This window comes from Toxotes jaculatrix, chromosome 4 (genome assembly GCF_017976425.1).
Source record: "Toxotes jaculatrix isolate fToxJac2 chromosome 4, fToxJac2.pri, whole genome shotgun sequence".
In the NCBI taxonomy this organism is placed as follows: Eukaryota; Metazoa; Chordata; class Actinopteri; family Toxotidae; genus Toxotes; species Toxotes jaculatrix.
In genome coordinates, this window is record NC_054397.1 from 2,526,907 (window position 1) to 2,544,913 (window position 18,007).

Genomic DNA, 18,007 nt, shown 5'->3' on the forward strand with positions numbered 1-18,007 from the left:
ATCTCATTAAAGCGGTCTGAAAAAACGTTTGCCAAGTTTGCTTCTTAAATTTTTAGAGCAGTAAAACATTTAAAAGTCAAATAGGATAGGGTCATTCAGTGTGAGATACCTGCCCACCTATAGGACTTACTTTGTCCCGCTATATATATCTCTGCAAGGAGGGAGCTTTAGTGACAATAGAACTCTTGTTTTGCTCTTTCACTCCTCCAACAAAGTTATTTTCCTTTCACGATTATTGGTTACCACTGACCAAATATTCCTCTGTCAACTGAAGATGGAAACACCTGAAGCTATTAAATCAAGAACTGAACATTCAGTTTAAACTCTTGATTTTGAAGTTCAGGTGTGCCCCTCCGTGGATTGACATGAAACAGAATTGTCCCTGCTGCTGGTGTGTTCTGCATGTTATTGTGAATTTCTCTGTGTCAGTGGTTTGTGTTTCAATCTGTGTGTGTGTGTGTCTCGTCCCCCACTCCCATTCCCCCCACGGCTCAGGGTCCCATCTCACTCGGGTCTAATCTTGCAGGGTAACTTGTCATTTTCTCAGCAGCCACAGACTTGACGGTGGGCAAAATCTACGCCGCCATGATGATCATGGAATACTACCGGCAGAGCAAGATGAAAAAGCTGCAGGCCCTGCGAGAGGAACAGGTAGACTCTTCATCCCAGAGAAATTCCATGAGCGCAAAAAGACCCTTTTTCCTTTTTCCACCTCCTCCTGGCCCTCTGTTTTTAATACTCCTTCCACCATCCCTTAGACTGAATTTTGCCTTCCACCCTCCAAATACGGATTTAAAAGTATAAGAACCATGTCTTATAGATTTAAATCCCGTATAAACTCCCAGCAACACTTCCAAACCACCCTCCGGTGATCCCATCACGTTTTCCCGAACCTTACCTCCCTCTCAGCTGCTGTTGTACCCTTTATTAGCATGCTACCTGAACATCTGTCTCATCCCTTTTACCATGCTTGCAAACAGAGCTTAGATATCTTTCTGTTTTACTTTCTGTAGCTAGTTAGCATCCTTTCCCTTTCCCTTCAAGTCTTGTTTTTCTTTTCTTTTCACCATGGGCTGTTTAAACGTGGTGAGGAGAACTAGGTGTTATGGAGGTTTACGAATTTACAACTGTCTTTTGTTGTTGAGAATGTTTTGCATATTGATGATGATGATGATGATGATACCACATGGCCTTACATTTTGTTCAGTGTCAGTGCTCTTCCCCTCCTGTTGATGAATGCCCTTGAGATGCACTCGCTCCCGCTGTGTATTTTCAGTCCACACTGTGGACGTGTGGGAAACATCTCTCCACTCATGTAATGTCTCCTGTTCACAAAAAAAATTTCCAAATTTACTAATGGAATGGGGCCAACCTCGTCCATATTGACGAGACATATTTCCTGAGACGAGACGTCCATTTTGCAGAAGAAAGGAGTGCATTGGTGAACAGAGAGCATGTTCGTTTTTTTTCTTTCGAACAGTACAGCCCTGCAGTTACAGTACGTGTTGGTATGTTCCTGAATGCAGCCATCCCATTGGACTGAATGGACAGGTCCACACAGGCTCTCTCAACATCAGCAGCACACAAGGACTTTAACCAGTCTGTGTGTCTGTCAGTTTGACCCACCATCTGGTTGTCCCCCCACACTGGGGTCTTTGTGTTTGTAATGCTGTTCCACTTTAAAGAAAGAATCCACTCGCAAGCCTCATTACACTGTTACAAAGGCCTTTACTATTTTGCTGTTTGATCATTTATCCTTCTTTTTTCTTAGGACTTTCTGGACCTCAGCAATAATAGTAGGATAGGAAAATAGGAAAAATCCATCATTCAAGAAACAAAGATCAGAATAAAATACAGCAGTAACACTTGTCATGTTCTGAGTAAAGGGTGTGGTTGGGCCCATACACTCCCCAGTGTTTAAAGGAGATAGCTTGTTTGTTGTATTTATGTGCCCACTTGCCAACTTTTGATTTAAAGTTGGGATGAAACAATAATGGAAACTCATACCCCTGTATATGTTAACAAAACATACAAAATGTCAGAGTTTAGTTTTATTTGTCATTACCGTAACATCATTATGGCGGTGACTGGCAGCAAACATGGCGGTGATGTGCCTCTTTTGCACAATACTTGAATTGGATATAGCAGTGTCTTTTTCCTTTTTCATGGCAAAAAATGGAGAAAGCAACATTTTGGTTGGAAAGGACTGTGGTCCCCTGACAGAAAGTCTAAATTACAGAGATCCTTCAGTTAAATACGCTGCTGAAACCTGTTAGAATCTGCTCAAACTGATTTAAAGGAAAGGTAGGAAAAAAGCTGCAAACGTGACCAAGACTAAGACTACCACCCTGATCGCACAGCAGTGTAGAGAGCCAGGGGGTGGATTTTTTTCTTTAACTCCTCATTTGTTGTGCTCATCTCTCTCCTCCTCCTTTTGTATTCCACGTGCCGAGTCCTGTCTCAACTGTCAGTGTTTGCTGAGTTGTTGTGTCTCAGATATTTTGTTGTTTCCTCTTTCTTTGTGGTCTCCAGTTTCCTGGCTCTGTTTTGGAGTCTCTTGTCTGTTGTCCCTCGTTCCTGTCTTCCATGTCGTCTCCGTACCTCTGATGCTCTCCCTTTATCCTTCCAGGAAGAGATGAGACCTTGACTTATCAAGCTCTCCCTATTTGGTCAATCCAGGTCGATTGTCACCAAGTTTCTTTAAACAAGCCATTTTCTCCAGTTCATGTGTTCATGAATCTGTGTGTCTGTGCTGTGGTGGTTGATGGGATGTTGAGCGGAGGTTCCTGTGACCAGTGGCTCTGTATGTAATCAGTCAGTCCCGAGACCATGCACTGATACATAGGCCACTGCTGAAACTGAAACTCCGTTAAAGCTGGTGTCGGTGTAAGGTGCCCAGTGTTCATGTTTTCACCATAATCCATCTAAATGTTTGAACCATGAATTTTCTCAGGATGCATCACTGGTGCCTAGCTAGTGCCAAACCACACCGTCCAGAGAACGAGCTTGAGCCGTTCCCCTCCTCGGCACAGGAGACGAACGACTGAACAGGATTAGTCAAAGTCGAAGGCTCTAAAAAGGCTGCATTTTTACAGCTGTGTCTCTCTGTCTGATCACTTGTGTCACACGTTCAGGGGAGGAGATAGAAGGCTTTCAGTTGAACAGTCAACAATCACTGAACTGCTTTGGCTTTTTAGTTAGCCAACCAAAGTTGGCCAGCTAATGGCTGTCGTGAACACATCTGATGTACAGTATGTATGTTCCAATACGTTGAGAAATAAATCTGCCACATCAGGCCACTAGCTCACAACCTTTGGCTTACTTAGAGGATCTACACCCACATCACAATAGTCCAGTCCAGGTATCCGCCACTCCATGACAACACATTTGTTACTGCAGATTTAAGAAGCAGCTGCAAAGCCTCTATTACCCCCTTCACTGGTCAAATAACCTCCCTTTCTAACGATCTGTTATGACTGGTGAAACTATAAGTAACTGTACATTTTTTATGTACTGTGTAGCCAGACAAGCTTCCTGTCAAGCGGATCAGCCTCATGTGTCTGGGGATGCAGGCCTCGATCCATCTGCACTCATTTAGCATTCAGCCTTTAGCTTCCAGGCTGTGGAGGGACATGACACAAGCTGTAGCAGTCATGAACCGGTGCCTTTAAGCCACTCCTGTGAAGACTCCATTACCCAGGATCCCCTGGGGGCAATGCTGCTCTGACCTGTCTGATGGAAGCAGAAGTTGCTTTTTAATACAGCTGGTTCAGGATCAGGTGTCTGCTCCCCTCAAAATGGCATATTACTCAAAATATTCTTGGCAGATGAAGCATCACACAGATTGTCAAACTGACTTTTGAGTAAAATGTCTTTTTAATGATGTGTTTCACAAGTATGATAATCTGGTCCAAGACCTGTGATTTAAGAGCAATTTTACCTTAAATGCCTAAGGTACAAGTTCTCCTCTGACACAGATCTGAGATCAGCTTTCCCTCCTCGAACTTTAATCCAGAGTGATGCGAAGAAAAAAAAGCAGTGCCCCCTTTAAACACTAGCTCAAGGTGGTCAGCAGATCCCAGATCAGTAGTCTGTCAGAGAACTTTACCTTGGATACCCACAGCCATGTGCTTGCCAATGGCGCCCCCGTGTGGGTGCATGCTGCAAGTGCATCCTGTGTTTGTGTCCTGTGTCTGCCCCCCTGAGTGTGCCTGATGCCAGCCTGCAGGCCATGTCGTGTATCTCACACAGAACCGAACGCCATTAATGTTTCAGCCCATGGAGCCGCCCTCCGAGGGAGGGGGCACGGATGGCCAGGGGGGGCAGGGCGTGAATGGCCTCCCCAGCACCCAGCCGGACAACATCAACAGCATGTGAGTAGACTGGGGAGTTGGTCAGTTTTATGTGTGAATATTTGGCACTCAAATGAACATGAAGCTATTCAACAAAAAGGGATCTTGAATATGAAATTCATCTACAGTCCTTCCTTCCTTCCCAAAGCCAGAAGCTTCCTTTGCTTTTTGGCTTTGGGATCCTTTGTTTTTCAGTGATGTTCTTTGTCTTTTCTCTTGTTCTGTGTCAGAATGTGTTTCTCTGTCATCCATTTCCAAAGGCTTCCTTAGTTTTGTGTGGGAATCAGTTACATGGGCAAAAAAAAATGCCCTTTATCAGGGTCAAATTGAGCTGAATTAGCACAGTTGTAATGGTTGATGCTTCTCTGACAATTAGTCTGTTACTCAAGTCAAAAAATAAATTGTCACTTATTCAACAATCGTGTGCAAAGAGATTTAACAACTTCTCCAGAGAATATTTGACAGAATGGTTTTTTGTTGGAGACGGTTCTGATTTGTAATTCCCTGACTTGTGTGTGTGTGTGTCTGTGTGTGCGTGCGTGCGTGCGTGTGTGTGTGTGTGTGTGTGGGTGCCAGACCTCCTGAGGGTGGCATGACTGAGAGCCAGTCGTGGGTGACGGCCAAAGCCCAGGAAATGTTCCAAACGACGGGTAACTGGCGCCCCGACAGACCCTACCCCGACGATCTCCACGACAACCGGCACAACCCCCAGGTACGGTGAATATGAACATGCACGCCGTCACCATGGTAACACACCAACTAAAGCCCAACTAGTCCCTGTGCTTGCTGAGACAGTTTGCCACAAACCACACTGGTTACTCACTGGAGTTATAACAGTAGCTGGATACGAACAGTAAGATCTTGGGTTCAGCAAAGATTTCGTTAGCAAGAAATGTTACTGGTCGGAAACAATCAGGATTCTTTCTATTGCAGCGCGTGTACTGAAAACCTCTCTAAATCATCACATATATTACATATTCACAAAACCTGACATAATTTCACTCATGTAGTGGGAAATAATAAAAGTGGGAAAACTGCAGTTTCCATTTTTTCATTTTTTGAAAATGAAATTAATTCTTAAAGCTAACGCCCACTCCAAAGCCCATTCTGAGATAAAAGTTCAAATAATCTAAACCTGTAAATCTTAATGCTCTCAGTATTAATAAACCTGGGTAAGCATGAGGAGTCAGAGTTTAAATGCAAAAGCACAACCTTTCTACAAAAAAATAAAGACACGTTAAAGCCAGTGTTGGAACTCGACTGACTGATTGGAAGGTTAAATCCCCCAATTCTCTTTGCTTCTTCAGGTAAGTATTATTTTTCAAACGATTTTTTCTGATTCACATCTCAGCTCAAAAGTGTTTGGATGGGCGCCGCAGGGATAAAAGATGATCCGTCAGGATCCACGGGGCCCAATGTGTTTGCTAATTGGAGTCTTTCCTCATAAAAAGGGGAAATTTCCAGACCTGAATCCAGCGTCCTCACTCTGATATGAAGTGATAGAAGAACTCCACTGTAATGCCACGTTTGAGTGTCCTTGTTGTGAGAGCTGTTAGTCCTAAATCCACTCCGTCATCCCTGACACCAAGTTCTTGGCAACCTCCAATAAATTAGTCTTATCTGAAGTGCTGGATGTTGCAGCTGCTGTTGCTATTACTCCAGCAGACAAGACTGCAGTGTCTCTGTCCTTTGAGCTCTTTACTTTAGTCAAACCTCCCTGTCTGTCTCTTTATTTTTCTTTCTTCATCCTTCTGCTCCGAGTCCACATCTCCTGTATTCTCTTCGTCTTACCATCTTCCTTTTCCTTAATTTTTTGCTGTTTACTCTTCAGCCTCTTCTTGAATCCGTGGCTTGGAGTCGGTAGATGTGTTTTATGCTGTACACTTTTTCCTCCTCACTACCCCTTACTTTCGCTTGTCTGTTGGGATGTCCCTAATCCCCAGCGCCCCATCTCCCTCTTCAGGCCCATGACTAATGTACAGGGATGTATATGGATTTGGAATTGTGCCGTGTACGGTAGAGAAATCTGAGATAATTTCCTAATTTACTTGTGAATTGTTTGGTTGGCAGTTTGATTTGAGGAAAGATCCTGATGTTTCCAAAGTATTTTTTTTTTCCATTGACAGGGTTTGGTTTTGTGCCACAATCCTGAATGAGCACTTATATAGAAATTCAAATTCAGAGCAATGTTTTACATAAGCCATAATCTCTATGGCTATGAAGTCTTATATCTTATAAATTGATCCAGTCTTAACTGATCTAATCTAATCAATACCCTCTTCGTCTTCAAACATAAGGAAATAATTGTAGTCTTTTATTCCTAAAATTTGAAAAGATAGGTAAAAATGACAAGTAACATACCTCACTGAATTCATTTCATGCCCCTTCCCACCTCGGGTTGGCCCCTCCCCAGATTAGTCCTTGAGCCCTCCCCCTGTCTGGGTCCCCTCCCTCAACAGACAGTGGTCACGCCCCCTCTCGTTGTGTTTTACAGACTGTAGAGATGAGGGAGATGGGGCGGGACGGGTACTCCGACACTGAGCCCTATCACCCAATGGATGGGCATGGGCGGACCCTCTCCATGCCCCGCCTCTCGGCAGACAACCAAGTGAGCACCTTCATCCCACCATCATCATCACCCACCATCACCCATTACCATCCTTATCATTGTCCATTGTTGTACTTGTTAGCTGTTAGGACAGTAGAAGTGAATTGAAAAAGTCTCTCCTTGCATCCTAACAGAGTCAGGAGCAAATCAAAACCTTGTTTTTCAAAAACCCAACATGCTCTGTTTATACAGAAAAGGTCAAAAAGACCTTTATTGATTTGCTCTGGCACTTTTCCCGAGTTTGATTGCTCTGTCTTTCATTCTTTTTTTTATATCTTATATTTTTTTTCCTAGACAATCTGTGACCGTACAAGGTACCATTAATATTACTGATTGGTTATATTATTAGATTTTATAGATTTATGCATTTATTGATTTTATAAAAAATAAATTGCATTTTAAAGTTATTTAGCATTTATCAACAAAGTAAAAGCTTACTTTCTAATTGTTTCAGGTAATTTTATGTGATTTTTGTTTTTTATTTTCTTTTTTAATGTACCTCTGTTTCTCTGACTGGGGAACTTGGTTTAGGATGCAACATAAGATGCAAAAAAAAAAAAGCAGGGAGACTTCTGTAAAAATCACTTCCCTCTGTCTAGTTTCCCTGTTTGTCTTCCCTCCCTCTCCCTCCAACCCTCACTCCCACCCTCTGCTCCTCCAGCAGCCGACCCACCTCTGCTCAGCTCTAAGAAATCTTGCCTTTGAGCAGTACAGTGGTGCTTCATGCTAACTTTAGAGCAGCATGTATCCCAGGGGTCGGCAGGCTGGATAAGTGTCCTAGATATGTATACAAATATATATCTAGAAGACCTACATGTCCTATAGAATATTTTGTCCCTTCCAACCTTGTCCTGTTCCCTTCTCCATGTCCATTAAATCCTTGGTGTGTCTGTCCTGTGTAAACTGTGGCCAGAGCTAGCGTCACTCGTCAGCGGTGAAAATGAGACAATACAAGAGACTCATCAAGCGCAGTTCATTAGTATATCTGCAGCATTTAAATACAAACAAATACAAGGACACGGTGGCCAAATTTAGCCACTGTTGCATAAAATTTAAACGTACTTAAACTGTAGGTTGTCAGTTCATTGGATGCTGAAAGCACAGGACGATTTGTCTTATCTCAACCGGGTCACGTTTATCATGTGTGTGCGTGTGTGTGTGTGTGTGTGTGTGTGTGTGTGTGTGTGTGTGTGCGTGCGTGTGCGTGTGCGTGTGCGTGTGTGTGCGTGTGTGTGTGTGCGTGCGTGTGTGTGTGAGAGATGGTAGAAGTCACTGCAGATGATTTTAGGATTGAATCCCTGCCCAAACTTTTTTAGTAGATGTTTATTAACTACCAAACTATTGAGTTAGCACAAAACAGATTGAAGCTTTAATCTGAGCATCAAGCTTTTGGATCATGCAGAAACAGACTCAAGCAAAAACAAGTTTCAGATGCAGAATCCTGACTGTGTGCACATTGTGTGCTTCCACAGATTTTCCCAGCCTTGGCAGATTCTCAGTACTTGAGGATAAGATTCCTGATTCCTAACAACTTTTTTTTTCCAGTTCTAACTGGGCCGGCCCGTTGGGGTCGTGTTTTCTTTACAGTGAAGCTCTTTTGAACAATTGAAAAAGATGATGGACGTTTTTTTATTGCTGGTTTCTACACTTATTGTTCACATCTTTCCCTCTTCGCTTTCAAATCGTGTTGTGTGGCTTGATTACTGCTCAAATTTGTTTTGTGCTCACTCTGTATATTTGCCATTAATAATCTTGCACACTCTCTGAACTTAAAGTTAAATGTCGTCATAAACTTCAAAACATCTTCAGTCCAGGAATCATGGGCTTTACTATGAAGCCTCTGGCTGCAGTTGCACGCTCACGCGTTCATGCACACGAGCATGGCCATACTCCGACATGTCACCGCATCACGTCATGTTGCTCTCACTTTGGTATGTTGGTTACTCAGTGAAGTGTTTCTGTATGAGCACCAGTGGTACATGGTAGGAGAAGATGTAAGAGGACTGTGGTTGTGGACAGAAGTTGAAATGTGTGAAAAGGGAAGAGAAGCTGTTACTTTCATTTCTTTTAATTCTTAATATTTTACATTCTTAACAGAGTAAGAATATTCAGGAGAAAATATTTTGTGTAAACTCTGTAGCTTGTGCTGCTTTATTTTAGTTACTGAGGACAGTCAGTGATTAGATGATTAGACAGCCACTTATTAGATATTATAACATTAGTTAGGTTTATATGGACTCAAATTAAAGATGATAATTGGTACTTTACCCTCAAACTGTAGTTACTGTTTCCTTTTGAATCTAAAATGCTGGAGTACACAAAAGAAATGGGCAAGCTCCACCCTTTTGGCGCTCCACCATCATTAAAACAAACGCTTCCTGACCAGGTTTTGCCGCCTGTAATTTTGAACACAATTATTTGTCTGCTATTAGTCCTGAAGAAAACAGTACAAGTCCTGGTGATAATATAATTAGATGCTAGCTTGAAGTAATTATGTGTTGATGTAATTAGGACGTAACTCAACATAAGGAAAGGCGGACCGCCATGGGAAAATATGGAAGATGTCCCGTTTGTGTGTGTGAGCGTGTGCGTGTGTGTTTAGTATACAATATATGTGTGTGTCTGTACACTGTTACTTATTGTCTTCTAACATTGCTCTGCCTTACAGAGAGTTCATGCTGTTTCGGTAAGTGTGTGTATGAGTGTGTGTGTGTGGATGCACATGCATCTTACATTGTCCTCTGTCCTCTCTCGCTCACTGGCACACCCACCTTGCTCTTATGTGTGTGTGCACTGGTCTCCTTAAAATTAACTGGGTTTTCTCTGTCTCTCTCTCTCTTTCTTCTCTATCTGTCCCTCCTTAATCGCACGTTTTTATACATTCTTCCTCCTTTTTACCTTTTTATTATCTTTTCATCCTGCCTTCTTTTTCTCCTTTACTTTCCTTTGTACACGTCTTACATCTCTCTCATCCCTCTCCTTCTCTTTTTCTCCCCCCTCTTCCCTCTCAAACCATATTTATCTCCTCAAAATAATCTCATTGTTTCTCCCTCTGCTCCTCCTTTCATCGTTTCTCATTGTTTTAATCCATTTATTCATTTCTGTCTCTTTCTCCGTCCCTCTGTCTCTATTCTCTGTCGGTTCTGGCGGCTATGCTACGTCGGGCCTGCGCTCTGTGCGTGCGTGCGTGTGTGTGTTGTATGTGTGTGTTGTATGTGTGTGTGTGTGCTACACTGCTCTGCTCTACGTATCATCTCTGTGTTTGCCTGCTCTGCAGCGGAGGAGACACAGGCCCCGCGGAAATAACCTCAGTGTATGTACCTCTCTCCCTCTCTATCTCCCTCTGTATCTCTGCCTCCCTTCCCTCTTGACTCTTCAGTCTCTCTCTGTCGGCCATTTTTCAAAATGGATCTGCACCAAATTGTAGTTTGCTGGGGGAGTTTTTTTGCCCCACCTGAGGCACCGTATGGGTGGGTCTCAACTGCAGTGGGACAGTTAAGATGGTGTAAGTTGGGCTGTGGGGGTCGCTAAATTGACTTTCTGACAGGTTGTCTAAATTTTCAAACACCATTCAGTATCTCAGACACTGTGAAGGACAGCTTAAAATCCTCAGTCAGACATTTTGGGGGAGGACCAAGTGACAGTTGACCAGTCAGGTGTCAGTATGTATGATGCGCACACACACACACTTGGTGCACAGTCCCTATGAGTTCAGGTTGTGTAAAAACATCTAGTTATATTCTCTCATTATTTTCCATCCTACCTCATTTCCAGTGCACACAGAAGATAATGACACTGATGCAGTGAACCCCGCCCACCTGGTTCTCCAAGCTTTTTAAATCATCTGCAGCCTAATTGCCACTATCCAGATCTACTTTGATCGCTTCTACCTTTTTCTATCAGCTGTCAGCTTTTCTTTGAGCTGTCCCAGTCTCTCTCTCTCCTTCTCTTTCTTTTTATCCCTTTCCTCCTCTCTCGTTCCCGTGTCTGCTCGTGTTGAGGTCCCTGTGCTCTCCATCGTTTGTTCTCTGTGACGAGTTTCCCTGGAGTTCTGCTTGTATGCAGCGTGTGCGTGTATGTGTGTGTGTGTGTTACATGTGTGTTTAAGTCTGTTGCATCTCTGCAGACCTGGTCAACAGTGTATGACAAACGCATGGACTGGCCTGATGTGCGACTGTTGGCCTGTGCAGCGGACTGGCGGCGTGCCGGCATGTCATTTGTCGTGCATGAGGTGGCAGAGCTGAGTCTCGCTGTGGATGTGATGGAGGGGCGGAGGTGGTGTACCAACATGGGAAAGTGTTGCTTTAGCCAAACTGTTATCCTGTAGCCTGAAAGGTGGAGTGGAAGTTGGACAGAAGTGGATTAGAGCTCTGTCACGTCTGTCTGTCTTTAGTCGGATGGCATAATTGTTTGCAGCTTTTCAATGCATAGGTTTGTTACTAAAAAGGACGTAATGTAAATATAGATTCACCAGGATCATAATTTTACTGTGGAATTTTTAGGGCTGTCTTTTTATCTGTCTTTTATACCTGTTTGATAAAAGACCAGTTTTATCCCCAAATAAACCTGATATATACTGTATGTACACGTCTAAACAAAAAGTAGTAAATTAATGGCATCAGCATTAATATCAGCAGAAGTAGTAGCATTAACAATAGTAATATAAACACGTTCTTTTAACATTTTAAATTGTTAAATTCTTGCTTTTAACTTGTTTTCGGTTCTCATTACACATTTGAGATGAATTTCTTGTAATAAAAGACGCTACATAAAAGAAGTTTATTTAAAAAATAGACTAAAATGCTACGTCGGAGACACAGCAGACTGAATACATCTTAACAACACTGGGTTTTGATGACTGAACCTAAAACATGCTTGTGTGGCTCTCTGTAGTGCCCAGACGATGCAGAACAGAATAGTTAATACTTAAAATCATTCTTTTTCTAAGATCACAGTCAAAGTAGATTGTTTTCTCTAAACCCTGTGAAATGTTGCATGCACACATGGAACACATGGAACATGGAGGCTTGTTATGTTGAAAAGAGACATACGTGTGTCATTCCAAAATAGACACAGAAAATGTGAACAGGAACGTATCCTTTTCAAGTGTGTGTGTGTGTGCGAGTATGTGTGTAAGCCTGTAAGCCTATTAAGTGTGTGTCGACGTGTATCACTGTGCTGCCGGCTACCCACGGGGCATGCATGGCTTGTGTTAGGCTGCTCAGAGACCGTACAGACTGCTGTCTGTGTGTAGCGCAGCTCCTCTCGGGCTGGTGACTCCTCTCGTGTTTGTCTGAGTCTTTGTGCGACCCGCTGCTTGCAGACTGACATGTGCTTGGTCATCGGGGTGATGTGAAGCTTTCTGGGGGTTCAGCGTGTCAGCAGGGTCCTGAGCCCGGTCAGAGGAGTCTGATACAAACCCAGCAGGAAAATCACACAAGACTGGTTCCTGAATGCTGGTGCAGACTCCAGTTATTTTATCAGTCACAGCCCAATGACCGTTACCTGAAGTGTCATCACATTTAACATGATGGCTGAAAATGAATAATACAAGAGCAAATACTCTACTTTCATTTATTAGATACACATACAATAGTAAGTAGGGACAAACAGATTTATACAGAACATACAGGACTGGAAGTTACTGTAACTGTTTTTACCCACAATGTCTGAATGATGATTCTATAATTTCCCAGTCAGTTTTACAATTTTAAAAGCCAAGAGTGAATATCTCTCTGTGCTAGTGTCACCGAGACAAATCAGCTAATTCAAAATTCAGCCCATCTGCACTGACTAAGGTTGTCATGATTAAAGAGCTCTCCATCAGCTCAGGTCATGATCCTGAATTTATGAGATCTTAACATGCAAGCCCTCGTGTTAAAATCTTGTTCTGTGACCACTTCTAAAGGATTTTGAAATAGAATGATCACTTCTGTAGGATTTTCCTGTTGGGTTCTTGCAGAGCATTTTGACCAGGCTCTGAGGTCAGGAAATGTCAGTTTACCTTATCCACATGGCTGCCATATTTGGTTTATGTCATGCTCAGTGTTGGGAAACCTATGTACCTATATGAGATGTAAATGACCACTGGTCTTTCACGCAGTCTTTACCGAGCTGTCAGTATTAATATATTATTATTATTCTCTAAATCTGGCATTTTTGCTGGAATTTACCTAGGGTTCTTATTTAGTTTTTTTTATTTTAAAATATATTTATAATTATTATTATTTTCAATTATGAGGAAGAGTTTGTAAAATACAATAATGCCAGCACCATTTGTCCCGTCATCACTTTTCCAATCAAACTCAAACACCTGATGCTGTTTTCTGGTCTGATGATGTTCCGACTTTGGGATCAAAACACAGTCCAACTTTCCAACCTGAGTATGACCTAAACGAAACACGGCTGCAGTTTGGAAAAGTCCAGTCAGTTCCTCTGCCCTGTGCATGTGAGGCATGGTTTCTATAGCCCTCCTTCATGCTTGCTCTCTGTCTCTCTGCCCCTCTCTTCTCTCCCTGTTGGTTCCCTGTTTATCTCTTTGTCCGTTTCAGTCCTCCATGTTTTCGTGGAGAAGCATGTGCTTGTCAAAGGCTCAGGAGTTAGGGCTTTCAAGTGCTATGGGTCAAGCTACATGAATGCAAATACTGTAAGCCGATACACGACTTAAGATGAGTGAAACAGTACTCAGAAACCATCTTAGTGCTTTGTCTCAGATCAGATGGGTGCAGGTCACCACACAGGACAAAACAACACAAAGACTTTGTATTTTCCTAATAACACACAACCTGTGAAAACCTGAATTGTCCTAGAGTAGTTAACCACCACCCACCTAAACCAAGACTTACTTGGTACTGCTGTTTGACCCAAGTCAGATATTGTTATTCAACAGGCATATGCAGCTCTGTAGAAGAGTCATACACTCAAAAAAAGTCAGCAAAGTGAGTGTCGTCCTTCTCGCAGATGAGGATGGACTCCACCGGTCAGGATGCTTTGAATCTCACTTCTTTTTTCCTCTCTTTCTTTCTCTCTCCCCCACTACTTTTTATCTCTTTTCTCATTTTCTTCTCATCTTGTCACTTCCTCTCCTACCTTATACTCTCCCTATCTGTCTGTCCCTCTGCACTCTCCTTCGTCCTCACAGACCATCACTGACACCAGTCCGATGCGTCGCTCCACCTCCAGCCTGGTCCACGGGCGCACAGGCCGGGGCGTGAGGCTGGACGACTACTCCCTGGAGAGGGTGGTGTCCGAGGAGGGGAGGCACGGAGGACGCAGGCACAGGGACAGGAGTCACCGTGCCTCACAGCGCTCCCTAACCAGATATACTGATGCAGACACGGGTGAGCCACTCATAGTGCTCATCTATATGCTACCTTTAATGTATGTGACATTTTCATGTGTCTCCTAAAAACGTTCTTTGATTTGACCACTGGGGTCATAAAAGCCAAAGATAATTCGGATTCTACACGTAGCCTTATTAATTTTTTCTGCTTGCCAGAGCACACTCAGCACCTGTTAAGTAGTAAGTTCCTGTTAAATTCTTTCCCACATCAAAGACTGGACAAAGCATAGACTGATGAGCAAAGCATGTCCTTAAAGAAATGATGGTAAATAGCAGAATGTCTGTTGGGAAATTCATCGCACAGGAGTTTAAACATGTAGTGATGATGAAGCGCAGTTGTAGTGTCTTTAATGCAGGTGTAACATGCACCAACGCAGCTGCCGTATGTGGTGCTGCATTGGAGCTTGGTCAAGGGCAACTCGGCAGCAGTTGTTCAGGCAATTAAGAGCTATCTGTACATTTGTTGAGGTAAGAGAGCGGACTTGTCATCATATTCACTAAATTTTTTATGCAAGCCAAGTCTTGGTACAAAAGCGTCCTTGAAAAGAACATTGTGCACGCAGATAGCTCTCTTCATCACTCATTTGCGAGTGCAAATTGCATGCTTCAGCTGTAAAACTAATCCAACAAGGCTGGTACAGTTAAACTCTAAATCCCCTTTATAATTGGAGAGCTCTTAATCTGATGGAGAATCCTCTCCCCTGCTTCCCAGACTCAGAAGTAATGATGGTGTTTTAAATTACTTTTCCTTGCTCTGCATTTAACTCCACAGGTGTAGTGGAGTTGTGCTTGGATGTAAAAGCATTTTATTCTGTTTAATGTAAATTCCTTGTTTTGGCTTGTTTTCATTTTAATTTCTTTATCTACCACAATAACTTGTAGATGTTGTAATCTTCATTTTCTTCGTCTTCCTCACCTCGGGCAGGTCGTGTCTAGACAAAATAAGGAGCTGTTTTGTATTTACAAATGTAAACTGAGACATCTCCTTGCTAGGGCTGGGCACAGACCTCAGCACCACCACACAGTCAGGTGACCTGCCACCCAAGGAGCGTGAGCGGGACCGCGGCCGGACCAAGGACCGTCGTCACCATCATCACCACCACCATCATCACAGCTCCATGGACAAGGAGCGCTACGGCCCCGACCGTCACGACTACCCTCACAGGCATCCCCACGACCGCCACTGGTCCCGGTCGCCCAGCGAGGGGCCTGATGGGCGAGGTCACAGACAGGTGGGCTCCACAGACACCAAGATGAATGCCGGGGGACATAAAATATCAGGGACAGTTTCCCAGTACTGTCCCAAATCTGATTTTCCTGTTCTTTCGTGTTAATTACCACGTTCGTGGAATACATTTATATCGAGCATTTTAATCACTACAGGTTGGATAAAAGCCCTAGTAGCCTTGCAGATGTTCTGTACTGTTATCAGTATAATTATTATTGTGGATACCTGCTGAGGATGGTACTTTACATCATACATTGTTATATTACAGTCTGTCTGGCAGTCACTGTAGGGCAGGCATTTGTGGGTATTTTCAAAAATGAATGAATGAGTTATTTTTTTAAATAAAAAGACTGGTTCTTTGTCTTTGAAAATTCTCAGTCATCCAGGTCATGGTTATCCAAGAAGAGCTGAACTGAGGACAACTGGACTTGGTTGTAGATACTCTAAGACGTTTCACCTTTAAGGACAAATACATACATACTTTCAATAGTGAGGACAGGTGGTTTGAAAGAGGAGAGATGGAGGCTGGCATCGTTAAAGCAGAGAAACCATCCCTCAACAGAGGAGGAGGTCTACACCACCACTTGTCCCACACCCACAATTCTGTGCTTTCATCCCTTTCCAGTTGATTTAACAACCATTCACACTGTGACTCCAACAACTCTTATGACTGGCACTGGCACAGCCAGGAGCACTAACGAACCAAATGACATCAATGGCCTTCATAACGACTCCACAGAGGCAAAACACCTGGGTTTCCCCACCATTCAGTCACAACTGAAGAAGCCTCTTGGATGAGGTTAAACCTCTTCAAGATCTACAACCAGTTCCAGCTGCCCTCAATTCAACCCTTCTTGGATGACTGGTCCATCATTTCTGAAGTGGTCCTTATCCTCTTCCTTTTGCACCCACTGCAACAACTGTTCTTATATCCAGTAACAGTTCACACAAAGTTATTTCACATACACTTACTTATGGATATCAATCTCTCTTTTTTGTGTTATGCTTTTTTCTTTGTCACTGTTTCTCTCTCTGTCCATTTTTCTTCAATGTGACGTGTGGCTTCTTGGTGTCAATTTTTTGCCCCATCACTACGTTTTCAAATGATTTTCTATGGTATATTTTCGATCTATCTATCTATCTGTCTATCTGTCTATCTATCTATCTATCTATCTATCTATCTGTCTATCTATTCATCACCACTCTATTCTGGTCTCTGCTGTTGTTGTTGTGGTGCGTTTTGATTTTCCTTGTTTACATTTTGCTGTAGGGCAGTAGTTCGGTGAGCGGCAGCCCGGTCCCCTCCACCTCGGGGACCAGCACTCCACGGAGAGGTCGTCGGCAGCTGCCTCAGACCCCTGCTGTTCCCCGTCCACATGTCACCTACTCCCCCGCTGTTCGCAAGCCCAGCTATGGCCCCCCAGGGCCGGGCCGCCTGCGCTCACCCTCCCCCCGACACTTCTCCCCACCAGATCACGACAGAGGCTACCACCACCGACCCCCGTCACGCCATGCCTCTCCCCACCACGGGGGATCCTCATCCCGGCACGGTTCACCGCGCTCCCCTAGGCACCAATCCCCACGTTCACCCCTCCATGGCTCACCTAGGTCCCCTCACAGAGGCCGCTGGAGCGGACCTCCACTTGGGGACAGCCTGGAGGGCGACGGGCCTTTCTATGAGCATGATTACGAGTATGAGCGGCACCATGAGCCCCCTGCCTATGAGCAAAGCCTCTCCCATGGCAACCCACACCCACATGGGGGTAATCCTCACCCACATCCACGCTCCCCAAGGACTGCCCGCCATGGGCCCCCTCCGCCCCCTCACCCACATCCACGTAGGGTGCCCAATGGCTACCGCTCATCCTCACCTTCCCCACATCGACGAGGACCACCTGGGGCACCCCCCCACCCACACCACCGCCCCCCTCATGCCAGAGGGCCCCGCAAGGGCCTGCATGAACCTTATAGTGAGACGGATGAAGATGACTGGTGCTAGCGACCACAGGGAGTGAGGGATAAGGGCAGGAGAGGAGAAGAAGAAGAACCGCAGCCTCCGGTGCTTTGGCCTCGGATATGTAGACTTTTAAAAAAGCACTGATCGTGGAAATGTTGGGGAGGGGGGGGGTGCTTGTTGGATGCCCTCAAAGCCCTCTACCTTCACCCCTCGGACTCTAAATGGGAGGAGGGGGCAGAGGGGACGGCGGTAATAGTGCTGCAATAGCCTTTTACACATTTTGTGTAAGACTCAAATCAGTGACAGAGCAGCACATGGATAAAATGAAAAAGAGACTGCCAAGATAACTAGGGCAAGACCTGGGCACAGTTTACCTCTGCCTCTTTCAGTCTCAGAACTACACTTCCCAGAATTCTCTGCTTGACCAGCAAGGCCAGGCTGCGGGAGGAAGCGAGATATGTGGGAAAAGAAAACACGGGAGGAGCATGTCGCTGTAAAAACAGCCATTGATCATTGCAGT

General features: G+C 44.1%; 1 protein-coding gene across 3 annotated transcripts in view; it reads left to right on the forward strand.

Annotated features, from left to right (window-relative positions):
• Positions 1 to 17,582, forward strand: part of cacna1ab (calcium channel, voltage-dependent, P/Q type, alpha 1A subunit, b) — a 76,543-nt gene extending 58,961 nt beyond the window's left edge. For 2 of the 3 annotated variants that reach the window (XM_041035514.1, XM_041035515.1), the window contains exons 40-47: positions 548 to 651; positions 4,252 to 4,373; positions 4,929 to 5,064; positions 6,847 to 6,960; positions 9,629 to 9,646; positions 14,102 to 14,300; positions 15,296 to 15,534; positions 16,801 to 17,582. In XM_041035514.1, coding sequence (XP_040891448.1) covers positions 548 to 651; positions 4,252 to 4,373; positions 4,929 to 5,064; positions 6,847 to 6,960; positions 9,629 to 9,646; positions 14,102 to 14,300; positions 15,296 to 15,534; positions 16,801 to 17,529 — 1,661 coding nt within the window. In that variant the 3' untranslated portion in view covers positions 17,530 to 17,582. The remainder of the gene's footprint in view (positions 1 to 547; positions 652 to 4,251; positions 4,374 to 4,928; positions 5,065 to 6,846; positions 6,961 to 9,628; positions 9,647 to 14,101; positions 14,301 to 15,295; positions 15,535 to 16,800) is intronic. The other variant, XM_041035516.1, reaches the window with a different exon arrangement.
• The last annotated feature ends 425 nt before the right edge of the window (positions 17,583 to 18,007 follow it).